The following is a 17,354-nucleotide window of genomic DNA, read 5'->3' as shown; positions in this document are numbered from 1 at the left end:
CCTTGTAGAGCTACTGGCCAATCCAATTGGTTGGCAGCTCTCCACCACCTTCAGGGCAAGGGTGATGCATCAATGCCACGGGCCAGACTTGTGTCTTTGTGGTGATGTGATCCATACTGAACAAACCTGATGGGTGAAGATGTGACATTCATTAAAGAACTACTTACATTTTAGTTAGTGGATTACCTAAATGCCAGTTGCTGCACCCAACTAGTAATTCAAACCCCATTATGACAAAGTTAACAGTGAAGGAATGTCGCATTTTAATGTGGCGAAATACAAGGGAAAGGTATTTCAAGTTAGTTTAAGAAAGTTGGATTACCCTCCTCCGATACTTCTGACCATTCTGGATTGGGGAATTCATATTGGCCCATTCGAATTCGCTTCTTCATTCCCGGTGAGATGGCCAGTCCATGGTTGGAGTAAAATGGGGGATACCCACACAACCTGTAGATATATTTTTTTTAATGGTTTGTTTTAACATATACAGCACTTGATCAGCTGACATGAACAGTTTAGAACACAGCAGAACTGGAGATTATCTTTGGTTCAGAAGTAAAACAGTTAAATGTCATAATGAATAGCTGTAGATATCATCACTTTCAAAACAACTATTAAAGCAGTACTTTTTCCGTCTGCATTTTTTTAAATGAGCAATAGGATGCTACAAAATTTGCAGAATGCTTAACTGGTGTAGTAGAATCAGGTGAGATTGTCAATTATATCTGATTTCAAATAAACTCTATTCTCTTGCACAGGGTTTCCATGCATCAAATCTCTGCATTTACTAATGTAAAACTATTGCAGAAAATAGGCCAAATTTCAAATAGACCCAAGCTAAAGACCTAAACTTGAAATCTCGGCTGACACTTTATAGAATTATAGAATTACAGAATCCCTACAGTACAGAAGGAGGCTATTCGGTCCATCGAGTCTGTACCAACCACAATCCCACCCAGGCCATATTCCCGTGACCCTCATTTACCCTGCTAATCCCCCTTACACCAGGGTCAACTTAGCATGGCTAATCATCCTATCTTGCACATCTTCGGACTGTGGGAGGAAATCGGAACACCCGAAGGAAACCCACGCAGACACGGGGAGAAAGTGCAAACTCCACACAGACAACAGTCACCCGGGGCCGGAATTGAACCTGGGTCCCTGGCAGTGTGAGGCAGCAGTGCTAACCACTGTGCCACCGTGCAGCCCAAGTACAGGCTCAAGAGCTTGCTACACAGTCAAACATGCTGACTCTTGGGTGAGATATTAAATCACTTCACAAGTGAACCTAAAATATCCCACAGCACTATCTCAAAGAACAGCAGGCAAGTTAGGTGCCTTGGCCAAAATTGCTCTCCCAATTAATAGTTCAAACAATTTATCTGGCTATTATCACATTGCTGTTCGAGGGGCCTGCTTGCGTATTTTTGATCACTCTGCTTTCTACACTGTACCAGTGACTAAGTTTCAAAAGGACCTAATTGGTTGTAAAGCACTTTAGGATGTCCCGAGGTCATGAAAAGTGCGGCACAAGTACAAGTCTTTCTTTAAATATACCCAAGAATTGCCACCATAGACGAGCATGAGAAGAGGAGGATGATCGAGTAGAAGTTAATTTTCTTTTTATGGTTTCCATCTAAACTGGAACATTGCAAAATGACAGTTTCAAAACATCTAAGAAATCACGTTGAGCGCTTCGTACAGGCGATGGAAAACCGAGGAGAAAATGTTGCTACTTCACTGAAATACCAAACCATCTTGACAGCTTTCTGTTTCGACCAATGCAAACAAACAACAGAGGGCATTTCAGTCAGTCAGTCATCGAATAAACTTGCGGTGTGACAATTCAGTAAGCGTAGCTTCACCGAAGGATGACTGGCTGGCAGCATCATGCTGATGTAAGGCAGAAGGATGCGACTCGAGGGTTATGCAGGTAGATTAACCTGTAATCCAGTTTCTATGGTATCGTGTTGCGGTTGCCATCTTTATTTAGTGCATCTTATCTGTCAAGTTTTGGTACAACTGTGAACTTATCAACCTAAAGTGCAAAATCGAAACCTCAAACTAGTCAGTCAGAGAAAAAAAAAATGGCACCCTGTACCAGATGGAATGTCAACAAATAGATAGTAAAAATGTAATTTCTTGATGCAAATTCAATCGTGAATTATTGAGATAATGCATGCATTAGAGGGCCACACTAATTTTTGACGGCCTTTCAATGGCGCATGTCTTGTGTCTCCAATTAAAAGACATAACTCAACATTTGCATCTTTTTGCTTTTATGTGGCAACACAGTGGAGTTAAAATACCAAAAGACAAGTCACTCTACATTGTCGGAACAAATAAATATAACCTTTTAAAGGGAAGTTCATGACATCAAGTCAACAGTGCTTTAGCAAAACAGGAAAGTGTTTTTTTGCGGAAACAGCCTTACCAGCATTGGAATTTTCAGATGAATAAAGATTCTTAAAAAAAGGATCATGTGGCCAAAAGCACAAACAAAGCTTTAGTACAGCAGGCAACTGTGGTTGTCACATTTTTATTTTTGTGGCTTTTTTTTCACCCCCCCGCCCTCTCCACAAGAAACGACTCAATTGGGGTCAGTGAGCAGCATCACCCATTATGGTATTAGAAGCATCCTTTCCTCTGCTGGATGCTGATCAGAAAGATCCCAGAAAGGTCCCAGAAAGGTCGAGTCCTGTGGGGCAATTAACCTTCCCGACTCTAGACACCCCCGGAGGTTTGCATCAAAGAAGTGAAAGCATATCAAATATGTGAATTTTGCACTGGAGCCGCTTGACAATTGATCCAGGAATTAGCATCAACTGAGAAGCTCCACGTTGAATGGGAAGCTCCAAGTAATGGGGAAAAGACAATGGTCTGAATTTTAACTACCCAGGGCAGGAGGATTTGGGTGAGAGTAATGAGTTGAATGCCCTGAAACTTTCATTATTGCACCCCCCTACCCCCGCCACACACACGCACGCACGCACCCACACGCACACACACACGCACGCACGCACACGCACCTAGAATCATAGAACCTTTCAGGGTTTCAGCAGGGTAGCAGAAAAGGTGAGTGGGCAATTTAAAATCCATTGATAACTGTTTCTAACCTTCAATTCTGGATTTCACAGTACATAAATTTAAGTTAAAGTTTATTAATGTCATAAGTAGGCATACATTAACACTGTAATGAAGTTGCTGTGAAAATCCCCAAGTCGCCACGCTCCGGCACCTGTTTGGGTACACTAAGGGAGAATCTAGCAAGGCCAATACACCTAACCAGCACGTCTTTCAGACAGAGAGGAAACCGGAGCATCCGGAGAAAACCCACGCAGACACAGGGAGCATGTACAGACTCAGCACAGACAGTGCCCCAAGCTGGGAATCGAACCCAGGTACCTGGCGCTATGAGGCAGCAGTGATAACCACTGTGCCACCATGCCTGCTTCCCAACCTGTTAGTAACTTACCAGAGACACTCAGGTGAGTGCACAGAAGGGGGAGTTGCTTCAGTGAAACTGACAAGCTGAGAAGGCTCTGATCAGTTACACTGAAGAATTCCAGCCATGGCCTGCTGAGAGGCTGCAGCTCACTGTTTCTTCAGTCAGTGCTAGCACTGCTTGGTATTTGATTGCCAAGTTCTTGGAAGGTTCTTCAGCTGTCTAGCACCTCGCCCACCATGAGACGGGAGCAGCTGATGCAGCTGCACTTCGTACTTCTGATGAGGGAACTAGCGCAGAAAGCAGCTAACAGCTCCAGCAAAGGAAGCAACACCAGCAGTAGCACCTTCTCCAGCTGCCATCTCCTTTGCCATATGCCCCTCCACAGGGCAGAGGGAATGGTCACCGAGATCCAGCTGGAAGGAGGTGAGGCCCCAGCATGGGGTCCGCAGACAGAGAATCATTTCTGAGCACCTGTGCCTCAGGCTTTCATGGCAGGTTACTGCTGGTATCTGCAGTTTCCTGGAACAAGCTTTCCTTCCCACTCAGCTTGCATCACTAATGATCAATTAGGTATCTGTCACTGGAGGACCTGTTTCCTCCTCCTCCTCCCCCCCGCCCCTCCCCCTCCCTCCCTGGCAAGAGGCAAAGAGAGAAAGCAGAGAGGTGCAAGTATTCACAGTCTGGAGAGGAGGGAAGAACAGCAATTGTAGAGCAGTCTGTCAGCCAGAAGTGTGAGGGGGCAATAGGATGAGAAGTATGAACTCCAGACTCCATTCTCTAGATACTGGGGCTAAAGAGCTCTCAGTGGTTGAGGAAGGATCTAGTTCTGGCGGTCCATCAAGTACCAATGATGTAGGTAGGTCTATGAAAGAGATTCCACTTTTCAATTTAGCCCCAAGCTACTCATGCCCCCAATGCAGAACCTCAGAGGTAATAATAATCTCTGGATTACAACCTGTGCCGCAAGCAAATCCATGTAGGGTGAAACAGATTAAGGAATTGGATGCATAACTCAAAGATTGGCATGGGGATAATGGGTTTTGATTCTGGACACACTGGCACCAGTCCATTATAAATGGGGCAGCACGATGGCACAGTGGGCAGCACTGCTGTCTCACCACGCCAGGAACCCGGGTTCAATACCTGGCTTGGATCACTGTCTGTGTGGAGTTTGCACATTCTTCCCGTGTCTGCGTGGGTTTCCTCCGGGTGTTCCAGTTTCCTCCCAGAGTCTGAAAGACGTGCTGGTTAGGTGCATTGGCCATGCTAAATTCTCCCTCAGTGTACCCGAACAGGCACTGCAGTGTGGCAACTTGGGGATTTTCACAGTAACTTCATTGCAGTGTTAATGTAAGCCTACTTGTGACACCAATAAATAAACTTAAACTATAAAAGATTTAATAGCAGAGCACTTGGCAAACAGTGGCAGGATCGGACAGAGTCAGCATGCATTTACGAAAGGGAAATCACGCGTGGCAAATCTACTGGAATTCTTCGAGGATGTAAATCGTAGAGTTGATGAGGATAAGCCAGTGGACGTGGTTTATTTGGGCTTTCAGGAGGCACACATAAGAGATTAGCATATATAATTAAAGAGCAGGGGATTGGGGGCAGTATATTGGGATGGATCAAAAACTAGTTGGTAGACAGGAAACAAAGAGTAGGAATAAAAAGGTATTTTTCCAAGGGGAAGGATGTGACTAATGGGGTACTGCAGGGATCAGTGCTAGGTCCCCAGCTCTTCACAATGTATATTAATGACTTAGATGAAGGAACTAAATATATTATCTCCAAATTTGAAGATGACATAAAGCTGGGTGGGAGGGTGAGCTGTGAGGAGGACATAGAGATGTTCAGTGTGATTTGGACAAGGTGAGTGAGTGGGCAAATGCAAGAATAATGTGGATAAATGTGAGGTTATCCACTTTGGTAGCAAAAATACAGAAGCAGATTATTATCTGAATGGCTATAAATTGAGAGGGGGAAATATACGAGACCTGGGTTTCCTCACTGAAGGACCAGTCGCTGAAAATAAAAATGCAGGTGCAGCAGGCAATAAAAGAAAGCAAATTGGCCTTCATAGTGAGAGGATTCGAGTACAGGAGTCGGGATGTCTTGTTGCAGTTATGCAGAGCCCGAGTGAGGCCACACCTGGAAATATTTGCAGTTTTGGTCTCCTTATCTGAGGAAGGGTGTTCTTGCTACAGAGGGAGTGCAGTGAAGATTTACCAGACTGATTCTTGGTTTGGCAGGACTGACATTATGAGGAGAGATTGAGTTGGTTAGAATTATATTCGCTGGAGTTTAGAAGAATGAGGGGAGATCTCATAGAAACCTATATATTTCTAATAGGAGTAGACAGTGCAGATGCAGGAAGGGTGTTCTTGATGACAGGGGAGTCCAGAATCAGGGGTTACAGTCTGAGGATATGGAGTAGACCACTTACGACAGAGATGTGGAGAAATTTCTTCAACTAGGGAGTGGTGAACCTATGGAATTCTCCACCACAGAAAGCAGTTGTGGCCAAAACATTGTGTGATTTCAAGAAGGAGTTTGATATAGCACTTGGGGCTAAAGGGATCAAAGGATATGGGGGAAAAGCGGGAAAGGTTACTGAGTTGGATGATCAGTCATGATCATAATGAATATCGGAACAGGCTCGAACGGCTAAATGGCCTACGCTTGCTCCTATTTTCTATGTTTCTAAATTTAAGAATGCAACAACAGTTAAGGGCAGAGCTTGTAAAAATAGTGAAAAGACAGATGTAAAGGCTCTGCATCTGAATGCCTATAGCATTCTTAACAAAACAAGAATTGTCGGCTCAAATAGAAACAACCATTACAGAAACATGGCTGCAAGGTGACTAAGGCTGAGACCTTATTATACAAGGGCATTTAGCATTTCAGAAGGACAGGCAGTTCAGAATGGCTGGAGGGGTTGTTGTGTCAATTAAGGATGACTTTAGTACAATAGTGAGAGATGACCTTGATCCTAAAGATCAAGATGTAGAATCAGTTTGGGTAGAGATAAGAAATAGCAAAGGGGACAAGCCAATTGTGAGAGTACTTTACAGGCCTCCTAACAGTAACAATCCCAATGCAGTTGGACAAGGTATACAGGAAGTAATAATGTGGCTTCTAAGGAAGGCACTGCAATTTTAAAAATTCATTCGCGTCATTGGCTGGCCCATCCCTAGTCGCCCTTGAACTGAGTGGCTTGCTCGACTATTTCAGAGGGCAGCTTTAAACTTAAGTAAAGGGCATGAAGATGGAGCTGACAAAGGAGAACTGGACAAATAGTTTAAAGGGTAGGTCAGTAAAAGTGCAGCAGTAGACATTTAAGGAGATGTTTCATACTTTTCAGCAAAGATACACTCCAGTGAGAAAGCAAGATTCCAGAGAGACAAATGCTAACTAAAGAAGTTAAAGATAGTATCAAATCAACAGGGTCCCGGGTTCGATTCCTGGCTCGGGTCACTGTCTGTGTGGAGTTTGCACATTCTCCTCGTGTCTGCGTGGGTTTCCTCCGGGTGCTCCGGTTTCCTCCCACAGTCCAAAGATGTGCGGGTTAGGTTAATTGGCCAGGTTAAAAATTGCCCCTTAGAGTCCTGGGATGCGTAGATTAGAGAGGGATTAGCGGGTAAATATGTGGGGGTAGGGCCTGGGTGGGATTGTGGTCGGTGCAGACTCGATGGGCCGAATGGCCTCCTTCTGCACTGTAGGGTTTCTATGATTTCTATGAAAAGGAAAAAGCAGACAATTCTACAAAGTTTTGCAGTAGGTCAAAAGATTATCCAGAATTCAAAATCCAGCAAAGAATGAAAGCTAGCTAGAAATATAAAAACAGATTGCAAGAGTTTCTGCAAGCATTTAGGAAGGGAAAGAGTAATTAAAATGAGTGTGGGTCTCTAGAGAATGAGTCTGCAGAATTAATGATGGGAAATAAAGAATTGGTGGAAGCATTGAATGGATATTTTGTGTCTGTCTTCTCTGAAGACGACAAAATTAATCTCCCAGAGATACTTGTAAGTCAAGCAATGAAAGGAAGGAAGGAACTTAAAACAATTATAATCACCAGGGAAAGTGCACTGACAGAACTATTGCTGTCTGTGTCTCAACTCACAGGACTTTCTGTTCCTCTTTCACCCTCACGTTCATTGACCTATATTGGCTCCAAGCAGGAGACAGTAGAGGGCCGCAAGGATCAGTGTTGGGACAGAATGTACAGTTGCTAAATTTGCAGATGATAAATATAGGAACATAGCAGCAGAAGTAGGCCATTCGGCCCACCATCCAAATATGTCATGGCTGATCGCTTACTTCGACATAGAAATATAGAAAATAGATTCCATTTGGCCCTTCGAGCCTGCACCACCATCCAATATGATCATGGCTGATCATGCACTTCCTATATCCACTCCCGTTTTCTCTCCATACCCCTTGGAACCCTTTAGCCACAGGGGCCACGCCCAGCTCCCTCTTGAACATATTTAACAAACTGGCGCCAACAGCGTTCTGTGGTAGAGAATTCCACAGGTTCACAACTCTGAGTGAAGAAGTTCTTCCGCATCTCAGTCCTGAATGGCTTACTCCTTATTCTTAGACTATGACCCCTGTCTGGACTTCCCCAACATCAGGAACGTTCTTCCCACATCTACCCTAACTAATCCCATCAGGATTTTATATGTTTCTATGAGATCCCCTCTCATTCTTCTGAATTCCAGTGAGTGCAAGCCCAGTCGATCTCTTCATGTCAGTCCTGCCATCTTTGTTCCCTTTTATCCCCATATCCCATGTCATTTAGTATCCAGAAATCAATCGATTTCTATCTTGAGCACTCTCTGTGACTGAGCTTCCACTGCCCTCTGAGGTAGAGAATTCCAAAGATTCACCACCCTCCGAATGAAAAGGTTCTTTCCCATCTCCGTTTTAAATGGTCTGCCCCTCATTCTGAGACTGCGTCCCCTGGTTCTAGACTCATCAGCCAGGGGAAAATATCCCATCAACATCCACCCTGTCGCGCTCTGTAAGCGGAATGTGATCACCTCTCATTCTTCAAAGCTCTAGAGAACATGGGCCCAGTTTCCTCAATCTCTCCTCATAGGACAAGCCCGCCATCCCAGGGATTAGTCTGGTGGCTCTCTGTTGCATTCCCTCAATAGCAAATATATCCTACCTTAGATAAGGAGATTAAAACGTAATATTCCAGGTGCAATCTCACGTGCCTTACTATTTTTCTTTATTTATTCGTGTCACAAGTCGGCTTACATTAACACTGCAATGAAGTTACTGTGAAAATCCCCTAGTCACCACACTCCGATCCCTGTTCGGGTACACTGAGGGAGAAATTAGCATGGCCAATGCGCCTAACCAGCACATCTTTTGGATTGTGGGAGGAAGAGCACCCGAAAGAAGCTCACGCAGACACGGGGGGAGCATGCAGACTCTGCACAGTCACCCAAGCCGGGAATCGAACTGGGACCCCTGGCGCTGTGAAACAGCAGTGCTAATCATTGTGCCATCCCTACCACCCCTGGTGTGCTCACCGGCCTATATCAGCTTTGCATCAAGCACCATCTTGATTTTAAAATTCTCACCCGTGTTTTCAAACTCCTGTGTGGCTCCCCTTCACTGACCTCCTCCATCCCCACAACCGGCTGAGATATCTGTGCTCCTCTAATTATTACCTCTGTGCATCCTTGACTTTAACTGCTCCATCACTGGAAGCTGCACCGTTGGTTGTCTAGGCTGCAAGCTCTGGAATGGCCTCTTAACCTCGCTTTCCTCCTTTAAGATAGTCCTTAAACCGTACTGGTTTGACCAAGCTTTTGGGTCACCTGACTAAATATCTCTTTATATGGCTCTGGGTTAGTTTTTGTTTTAATAATGCCCCTGTGAAGTGCTTTGGGATGTTTTATTAGGCTCATATGTAAATATAAGTTGTTGCTTTTGTTGTTAAATTTGCAGCTCGTCTCAACAAGGAGCAGTCCTGGTGGTGGGACAGAAGTGGTCATAATTGCAGTTCCCTTGATATTAATGGTTTAAACACTGCTCCAGGAGGAGATTGTAATGGCTTCCAAAAGCATCAAAGGAATTTGATGAGAATACATGAAGCAGTCATGTGTTAATATCCCACATGGTGCAAGTTCCAGACAATCATTACTGAGAGGAGGTATTTTATACTGGACATTTTCAATTCATCTGCCTTTTTTAGCTTTTCATTTTTGTTACCTAACACATACATGAAGACAGTACACCTGAAACTTACAGTATGTACATTATTACGCCCAAGGACCACATATCACAAGATTTGTCATACTTCTCAGGCCCAAGAACTTCAGGAGCTGTAAAATGAAGAGAAAGCAAAGCAGTTAGTGTTACTGATACATGACTGTTGGATAAGTGACTGTGGAAGATCAGACATTATGAGGAGTCCAAGCTACAACACGGAAACGAGTCAATTGGCCAATCTAAATCATGCTAGCATTTACTCCTTTACAGGTTCTAATCACCTTTACACACCCGGCTCCCACGTCCCTTCAATCCCTTTGCCTTGCTCCCCCTATCCGATCCAATCTTGAAAGTTGGCTCAGCTTGCTACAGGTTTGAAGCCCATACATCATAAACTTCAATGCTCACTCAAGCTGGCTGCATGGACACAAACAATGTGAAGGGGCATACACAGGGACTCCATTTTGCTTCATTCATTTGTGGTACCTGGGCATCGCTGGCTGGCCATCATTTATTGCCCGTCCCTAGCTGTCCGAGTTGAGAATCAACCACGTTGCTGTGTCCCTGGAGTCACATGTAGGCCAGACCAGGTAAGGACAGCAGATTTCCTTCCCTCAAGGACATCAGTGAACCAGATGGGTTTTTCCGACAATCAACAATGGTTTCATGGTCACCAGTAGATTCTTAATTCCAGGTTTTTTTTTATTGATTTCAAATTTCACCATCTGGCGTAGCTGGATTTGAATTCGGGTCCCCAGAATGTTAGCTGAGTTTCTGGATTAACAGTCTAGCGATAATACCACCAAGCCATCGCCCCCCCTCGCATATGTAACCACCTGGGGAAACACTGAATCGTGCATGGAGTTGATTTGCCCAGCAGCATGTCAAAGGTTAAAGGAAACCAAGGGGGCAATTCTCCCATTGCGACCCGCAAATTTTTGACGGGTCCGGTCGGGGGAATCGCGTGTCGGTCATTTCGCGGGATTCGCACGTGTTCCCGACGCATGTGCGTCTCCCAGAGCGAGGGAACAGTCACAGTCAGGACCGTGCTGGAAAGCAGCGAAAAGAGAGGTAAGTGATTTAAATCTTTTTAAATGCATTTTAAGTTTATTTTACATGTGATTATGGGGCACGGCACGGAACTTGCCAATAGCATCTCCCACCCCGCCGATTGCCCCCCTTCACTCCGGCGAGGTTTAGAGTAGCTCCCCACATTTGGGCAACTAGTGGGAGACCCCACCAGAGTGAAGGGGGATAATCGGGGGGCCCCCAGGTGATCAGGCAGCAGGGGGGTGGTGCCCCCTGGACATGGGCACCCTGGCAGTGCCAGCCTGTGCCCCCTGGTACTGCCCAAGGGGCAAAGTGTCCATGCCCAGGGTGCATCTTGGCACTGCCCACGAGGGCCGAGGGGCGATTGGTAGGGGTGGGGGGGTCCTGCTGCCACTCTGCGTTGCGATCGGTCTGGACTGGAGGGAGGTCAGCAATTGGGGTGGGCTGGAGGGAGGGGGGTGGTCTGCCAGGAGGGGGGGGTCTGCCGGGGTGAGGAGGGGGGTGGGAGGATCAGCACTGCTGGGGGGGGGGGGGGGGGGGGGTGTGTGTGTGTGTGTGGAAGGTGGGCTGGACATTGAGGCGCTCCGGGTTGGGGGGGGGGGTTTGGAGGGGCAGCACTGTAGGGGTCAATCGCTGGTCAGCAAACGGGAAGTCTGACAGATCGGGACCACTGCACACGCGCAGAGTTCCGGAACTGTCAAACTCTGGCGCGAATAGGCCCCGCCACCGGGTTTTTAATGAGATTCACGATTGTGACCTCTGCAGTGCACAGAGTGTGGGAGATTTGAGTCTGAAGTTGCACTGAAGAAACAACCGTGACCTAGACCAGTTTTCCCACCAATTCAGCACTTTTGGGAGAGTCGCCCCCCCTCAAATTTCCTCAAAATGCCCTGCTTCCAATCCACTCGATGCACCATTACGGGAAGAAACAAAAAGGAAAAGGTGGATCAGCCCCCCCTTTGAAATTAAGCAGTTGGGTACTGAATATGTGGCCTAGGATTAACCATAAATCACTGACTAGACACTTCCCCATTGAATTTCATGGGAAAGAAATTGATGACAGTTGGGTGATTGGTAAGTCAAATGACTCACCTGCTTTGCCTGGCTAAACTACAGATTCTTTGAACCAAATACACACAAAGCGGACCCACCCTCATTTCTGTGAAGCCAGAATGACAGATTGAAATAACCAATTTCCCCTTCAGAAATGCTTTTCAGCTCAGCATCTTTTATCTGCAGTCATTGCATAACAAAATAATTTCCAAAAATATACCCTGCAAAACCAAACATATCAAGAGAAACTACCACAGTATCACTTTCCCAACTGCATTATTGACTCACTGAGTTTACTCTTGTTGACTGGTGATTGTGAACCTTGTATCTAAAATTACTGGGAAGATATAGGCCATGGCAGGATGAAGAAAAATTTAATTATGCCTTTATTTTTAAAAAAAACGAAACGAAAGTGATACTAAATTAAATATGAAGACGCAAAGTAATCATAACCATTTTCCCACCAAGGGCAACACAAGGAACTCCCAAGTTGTTTCTCCCAATGCAAAGTCAAGTAATATAATATTTCACCAAGGACGTATTGGTATTGTTCCTCTAGCAGGTGGGCAGCATGCTGGCACAGTGGTTAGCACCGCTGCTTCACAGCGCCAGGGACCCGGGTTCAATTCCGGCCTCAGGTGACTGTGGAGCTTGCACATTCTCCCCATGTCTGCATGGGTTTTCTCCAGGTGCTCTGGTTTCCTCCCACAGTCCAAAGATGTGCGGGTTAGGTTAATTGGCCAAGCTAAATTGCTCCTTAGTGTTAGGGGGATTGACAGGGTAAATACATGGGGTTATGGAGATAGGACCTGGGTGGGATTGTTGTCAGTGCAGGCTTGATGGGCCGAATGGCCTCCTTCTGTACTGTAGGGATTCTGTGATTCTAGCAGAGGGGAAGGTATCCATTTTGTATATTAGCAGAAGCTATGGAATACCTAACATTATCAAAACTATTCATTTAAAAATACACAAATGAGATACATTAAAAGACTGCCTGTTGGATATAGTGAGCATTGTCTAAAATAATGGACAATTCAAGACATTTTCTGATGCTGGAGGCCGTGAAAGCAAAATTATGGGATAAAGTCAATCAAAGGTTTGTTAATAGTCATCAGGTTTTATGGGACACTTTAAGAAGTTCAGGGAACTTCGAAGGACATAGAATTAAAAAGTTATCTATGGTTGCCATTTTGGAGGAGACATTTAGCTAAGGGCCTATCTGTCCTTTCAGAAAAAGATGCCATAGCACTATATTAAAGAGGAGCAGGGGAGTTATCCCCAATGTTTTGGCCAATATTTATTCTTTAATCTATGTCACAAAAATAGATTATCTGGTCATTATAACATTTCTGTTTGTGGGAGTTTGAACTGCACAAATTGGGTACAACAGTTCCTACATTACATAAGTGATGGGGGCAGCACGGTGACACAGTGGTTAGCACTGCTGCCTCACAGTGCCAGAGTTGGGGGTGACTGTGTGGAGTTCGCATGTTCTCCCTGTGTCTGTGTGGGTTTCCTCCGGGTGCTCCAATTTCCTCCCACTCTCCAAAGATGTGCGGGTTAGGTTGATTGGCCATGCTAAATTGTTCCTTAGTGTCAGGGGGATTAGCAGGGTAAATACATGGGCTTATGGGGATAGGGCCTGGGTGGGATTGTGGTCAGTGCAGGCTCGATGGGCCAAATGACCTCTATGATTCTATGAAAAGCCCAACTATACATGTTAGGAATTCATATGCGACATGGCTAACTAGATGTTCAAATGACTAAATTGGAGGAATTCTGGTGAGGTAGGCAGTTAGATCAGAAATGAGTTCGAAGAAAAGGACTCTACACTTCCTCAAAATATTCCCAAATGCTCCACAGCCAATGGACTACATGTGGGCTGCAGACAGATATAGTCATCAAGGTCCCATGAACAGGAACTGAATAAATGACCATAATCTTATTTTTGACAGTGTGCGGGCTCAATGGTCTTCTTCTGCATTGTAAGGATTCTATGATTCTATGGCCACATTTCGAAAGTACTTTATTGGTTGTAAAACATTTTAGGATATCCTGTAGTTCTGAAAGGTGCCAAGTCTATTATTTTTCTTTCACTTAAGAGTACAGTTCTGTTTCAGCACAATGAAAATAACTTAGGAGCACTGGAGAAAGTCCAAACAAAAATCACCACTGATGCAGAACTGAGAAATACCCCTCGTTAGGAAGGACTGAACAGCTTGGGGCTTTTTTCTTTGAAGACCTAATACTCAGAGGAGATCTGATGAAGACTTTTCAAATTCTTAATGGATTGGAAAGTGTAGAAATAGAGACAATGGGTTAGATTTCACTATAAGGGCGGGAAAACACGATTTGGGCACCACTGCAGCTTCCGAATCGCACACCTGACTAGTGAAAGTTATTTTCAGCAAGGTTCAGGTTCACAGGGCAATTTGTGAGCCACAATAAAATGCGGGAGGAGTACGAGTTTGGAGGGGTGCTAGTTTGAAAGCCTGCCTTGTTTCTCAGAGACAGCAACCCAGCTTCCAACATTGTTTAAAGGCCCCCTAAACCTTATTCCTCACCCACCCTCAAACCCACTCTTTATGTTCCTCCATGGTGCCCCCTCAGATGATCCAGCAGTATCAACAGACCCACAGCTTTTGGAACTCAGCCAAACATTCATAATTGCTACAGCTATCCAAAAAAAGCATTACAACAACAAAAGCCTGAACTTAAAAGAACAGAATGTGCTTATCTCTATTATGATTCACTTCACAATAAGGGTCACCTGACTTTGGGATGGCAGGATTGTCCTATTTGGAAAGACTTGGAAGATTAGGCCCTATATTCTCTGGAGTTTAGAAGGATGGGAGTTGATCTCATTCTTATAGGACTCGACAGGGTGGCTCTGCAGGAAGGAGGTTTCCCCTGGCTGGGAGTTCTAGAACTGGGGGACACAGTCTCAGAATAAGAGGTAGGTCATTTAGGGCCAAGTTGAGGAGGAATTTCTTTGCTCAGAGTGTGATGAATCTTTGGAATTCTCTACCTCAGAGGCAATAGAGGCTCAATCAACGAATATATTTGAGCAAGGGATCGATAAATTTCTAGACATTAAAAATATTAAGGGATATGGGGATAGAGTCATAGAGTTGTACAGTGCAGAAAAGGTCCTTCGGCCCATCAAGATAATGCAGGAAAATGATGTTCAGGCAGAAGATCAGCCATTATCTAGTTTAATGGCAGAGCAGGCTTAAGGGGCTGAATGGCCTACTCCTGCTCTTATATCCTATGATCCTAGAATATTTGGCTCCCTTTAAAAAAAATAAGTACTTTGTTGTTGACCCCAGTCAGTTAACATCCAGATTCATAGCATCCATATTTCATCCTTATTTGACACTCCATTCTTTAGTAACTGTTCTCGGCTGGTTTTACTTTCCCAGCAGGTCTCCTTCTTAGTTTAAACCTTTCACCACTTACTTCCCTTGGGTTGTACATCATTTGCAGACCTCAGGGGAAGTGTACTGAGTGAAGTTATGAGAAACCTTTCAGAGACGTAAGGAGTAAAGTTTAGCTCTCACTTAAAGGACTTCCAGTGGGCTAGGAATAACATCAACCTCGAGGGGTTCAAAATGACACCATCAGCAGACCAGCAGCACAAGCAGCGGAAACTTTGCCACCGACATCACCACCTTCCCAAGCCTCAGTCAGCAATTCAAGCAATTGGGCGGTATGGTGGCACAGTGGTTTGCACTGCTGTCTCAGTGCCAGGGACCCGGGTTCGATTCCTGGCTTGGGTCACTGTCTGTGTAGAGTTTGCACATTCTCCCCGTGTCTGCGTGGGTTTCTGCCGGGTGCTGCGGTTTCCTCCCACAGTCTGAAAGACATGCTGGTTAGGTGCATTGGCCATGCTCAATTCTTCCTCAGTGTATCCAAACAGGTGCTGGTGTAGGGGATTTTCACAGTAACTTTCTTGCAGTGATAATGTAAGTCTACTTGTGACACTAATAAATAAATTCTAAAAAATTAAAAAGGTACCAAAATGTGGACAGTGCGTTCTGCCTTCTTAACCACTTGCCTGCTGCTTTGTGTTGGATTTGAGTGGCACAAAACCAAAAAAGCACTAATTGCTGCAATGAACGAACAAATTTAATCTTGCTGCGCTGGTGTGAAACAGCAAAACACTTTCATTAAAGTAAAATCTGCCACATCATGATCCGCCCAAATCGAGAGTCGACTGCATGACTAACTGGAGCAAGACTTTCAAAACTTTATTCTAAACAGAGAACATGTTGCAAAAGAGTTTCACTGCAAATGGCAATAAGGTTATGCCCGGTAAAGACAGTTGCAGCAACTTACCCACGTAATATGGCGTGTAGCACGGGGTGGCTAATGAATTGTAGCTGGTGGTCTCTTTGGCAAAGCCAAAATCTGTTAGTTTTAGAATAGCATTGGGTCTTTTGGTGGTGTACAACAAATTTTCCGGCTGCAGAAGGAATGCAAGAGCCTTTAGTTTTCCTTTCGAGAGAAACACTCCAAAAGCAACCTGTTAAATCTTTAAAATTCAAACGTCTCATTCAAAGTTACCACGTTTAACACAGTTTAAATAAATGTTTAATTAAAGCTGGTTAGCAGTTTTCACACAAAGAATTTTGTACCACCTTCTGGGTTTATTCGGAAACTTGGGAGAGATATACATTGCATATCGTGAAGATGAGAGTATTTGGGTGGTATAAAAAGAGGATTACTGTCACTTGTGGCAGGGTGAGTGCTCAGAGAAGTCAACAGCGCCATCAAACATCACCCCACCCCCAGAGAACCTTGGAACAATGACTTTCAAAATTATTCAAAAGAAATGTGATTAGGGTGGGATGGAGCAGTCACAGGAGCACATAAGCATTCATGTTTTACTTAATCCAATTTGATATTGATACTAGGAAGGGCTTAGCTAGGGCATGGCTGGAGGAATCTCGAACCCCTTCCCTTCTTTTACTCTTACAGCCAGGCTAAAATAGATTGCTACTACACCATTGGAGTCTTAAGCAACACAGCATCAAGTGGGTGACAATGTCAACATCTTGGAGAAATTCATGGAGCATATGAGGTGGCACGGTGGCACAGTGCCAAGCACTGCTGCCTCACAGTGCCAGGGACCCCGGTTCGATTCCTTGGGTCACTGTCTGTGTGGAGTTTCCATGTTCTCCCCGTGTCTGTGAGGGTTTCCTCCGGGTGCTCCGGTTTCCTTCCACAGTCCAAAGATGTGCAGACTTGGCCATGCTAAATTCTCCCTCAGTTTACCCGAACAGGGACACCGAGTGTGGCGAATGGGCGATTTTCACAGTGACTTCATTGCAGTGTGAATGTAGGCCTACTTGTGACGAATAAATAAACTTAACTTTTAAAATATTCTCTGCTCATTTAATCTCACCAAGGAGGCAATCTATTTCCAAACGTAGGGTACATCCTCATTTAGGCTCCGAAGTAAAGCAATCTAAGTTACCAAACCAGGAGGGTTGTGGATAATGGTTGATATTGACCGAAATACTTGCACTGAAGTTGCATCTTAATAGAACAAAGTATTTCGCAACTGCTG

General features: G+C 44.8%; 1 protein-coding gene across 1 annotated transcript in view; it reads right to left on the bottom strand.

Moving 5' to 3' along the window:
- The window catches only part of LOC144511842 (MAP kinase-activated protein kinase 2), a 209,422-nt gene that overhangs the window by 6,402 nt on the left and 185,666 nt on the right, over nucleotides 1-17,354 (bottom strand). The window contains exons 5-7 of the mRNA XM_078242211.1: nucleotides 16,121-16,247; nucleotides 9,717-9,792; nucleotides 323-447 (exon numbers count right to left, since the gene is read on the bottom strand). Of these exons, the coding sequence (XP_078098337.1) occupies nucleotides 323-447; nucleotides 9,717-9,792; nucleotides 16,121-16,247 (328 nt within the window). The remainder of the gene's footprint in view (nucleotides 1-322; nucleotides 448-9,716; nucleotides 9,793-16,120; nucleotides 16,248-17,354) is intronic.

This window comes from Mustelus asterias, chromosome 25 (assembly GCF_964213995.1).
Source record: "Mustelus asterias chromosome 25, sMusAst1.hap1.1, whole genome shotgun sequence".
Classification (NCBI taxonomy): Eukaryota; Metazoa; Chordata; class Chondrichthyes; order Carcharhiniformes; family Triakidae; genus Mustelus; species Mustelus asterias.
The sequence above is the reverse complement of the archived record's forward strand: the minus strand, read 5'-3'. Positions and strand labels throughout refer to the sequence as shown.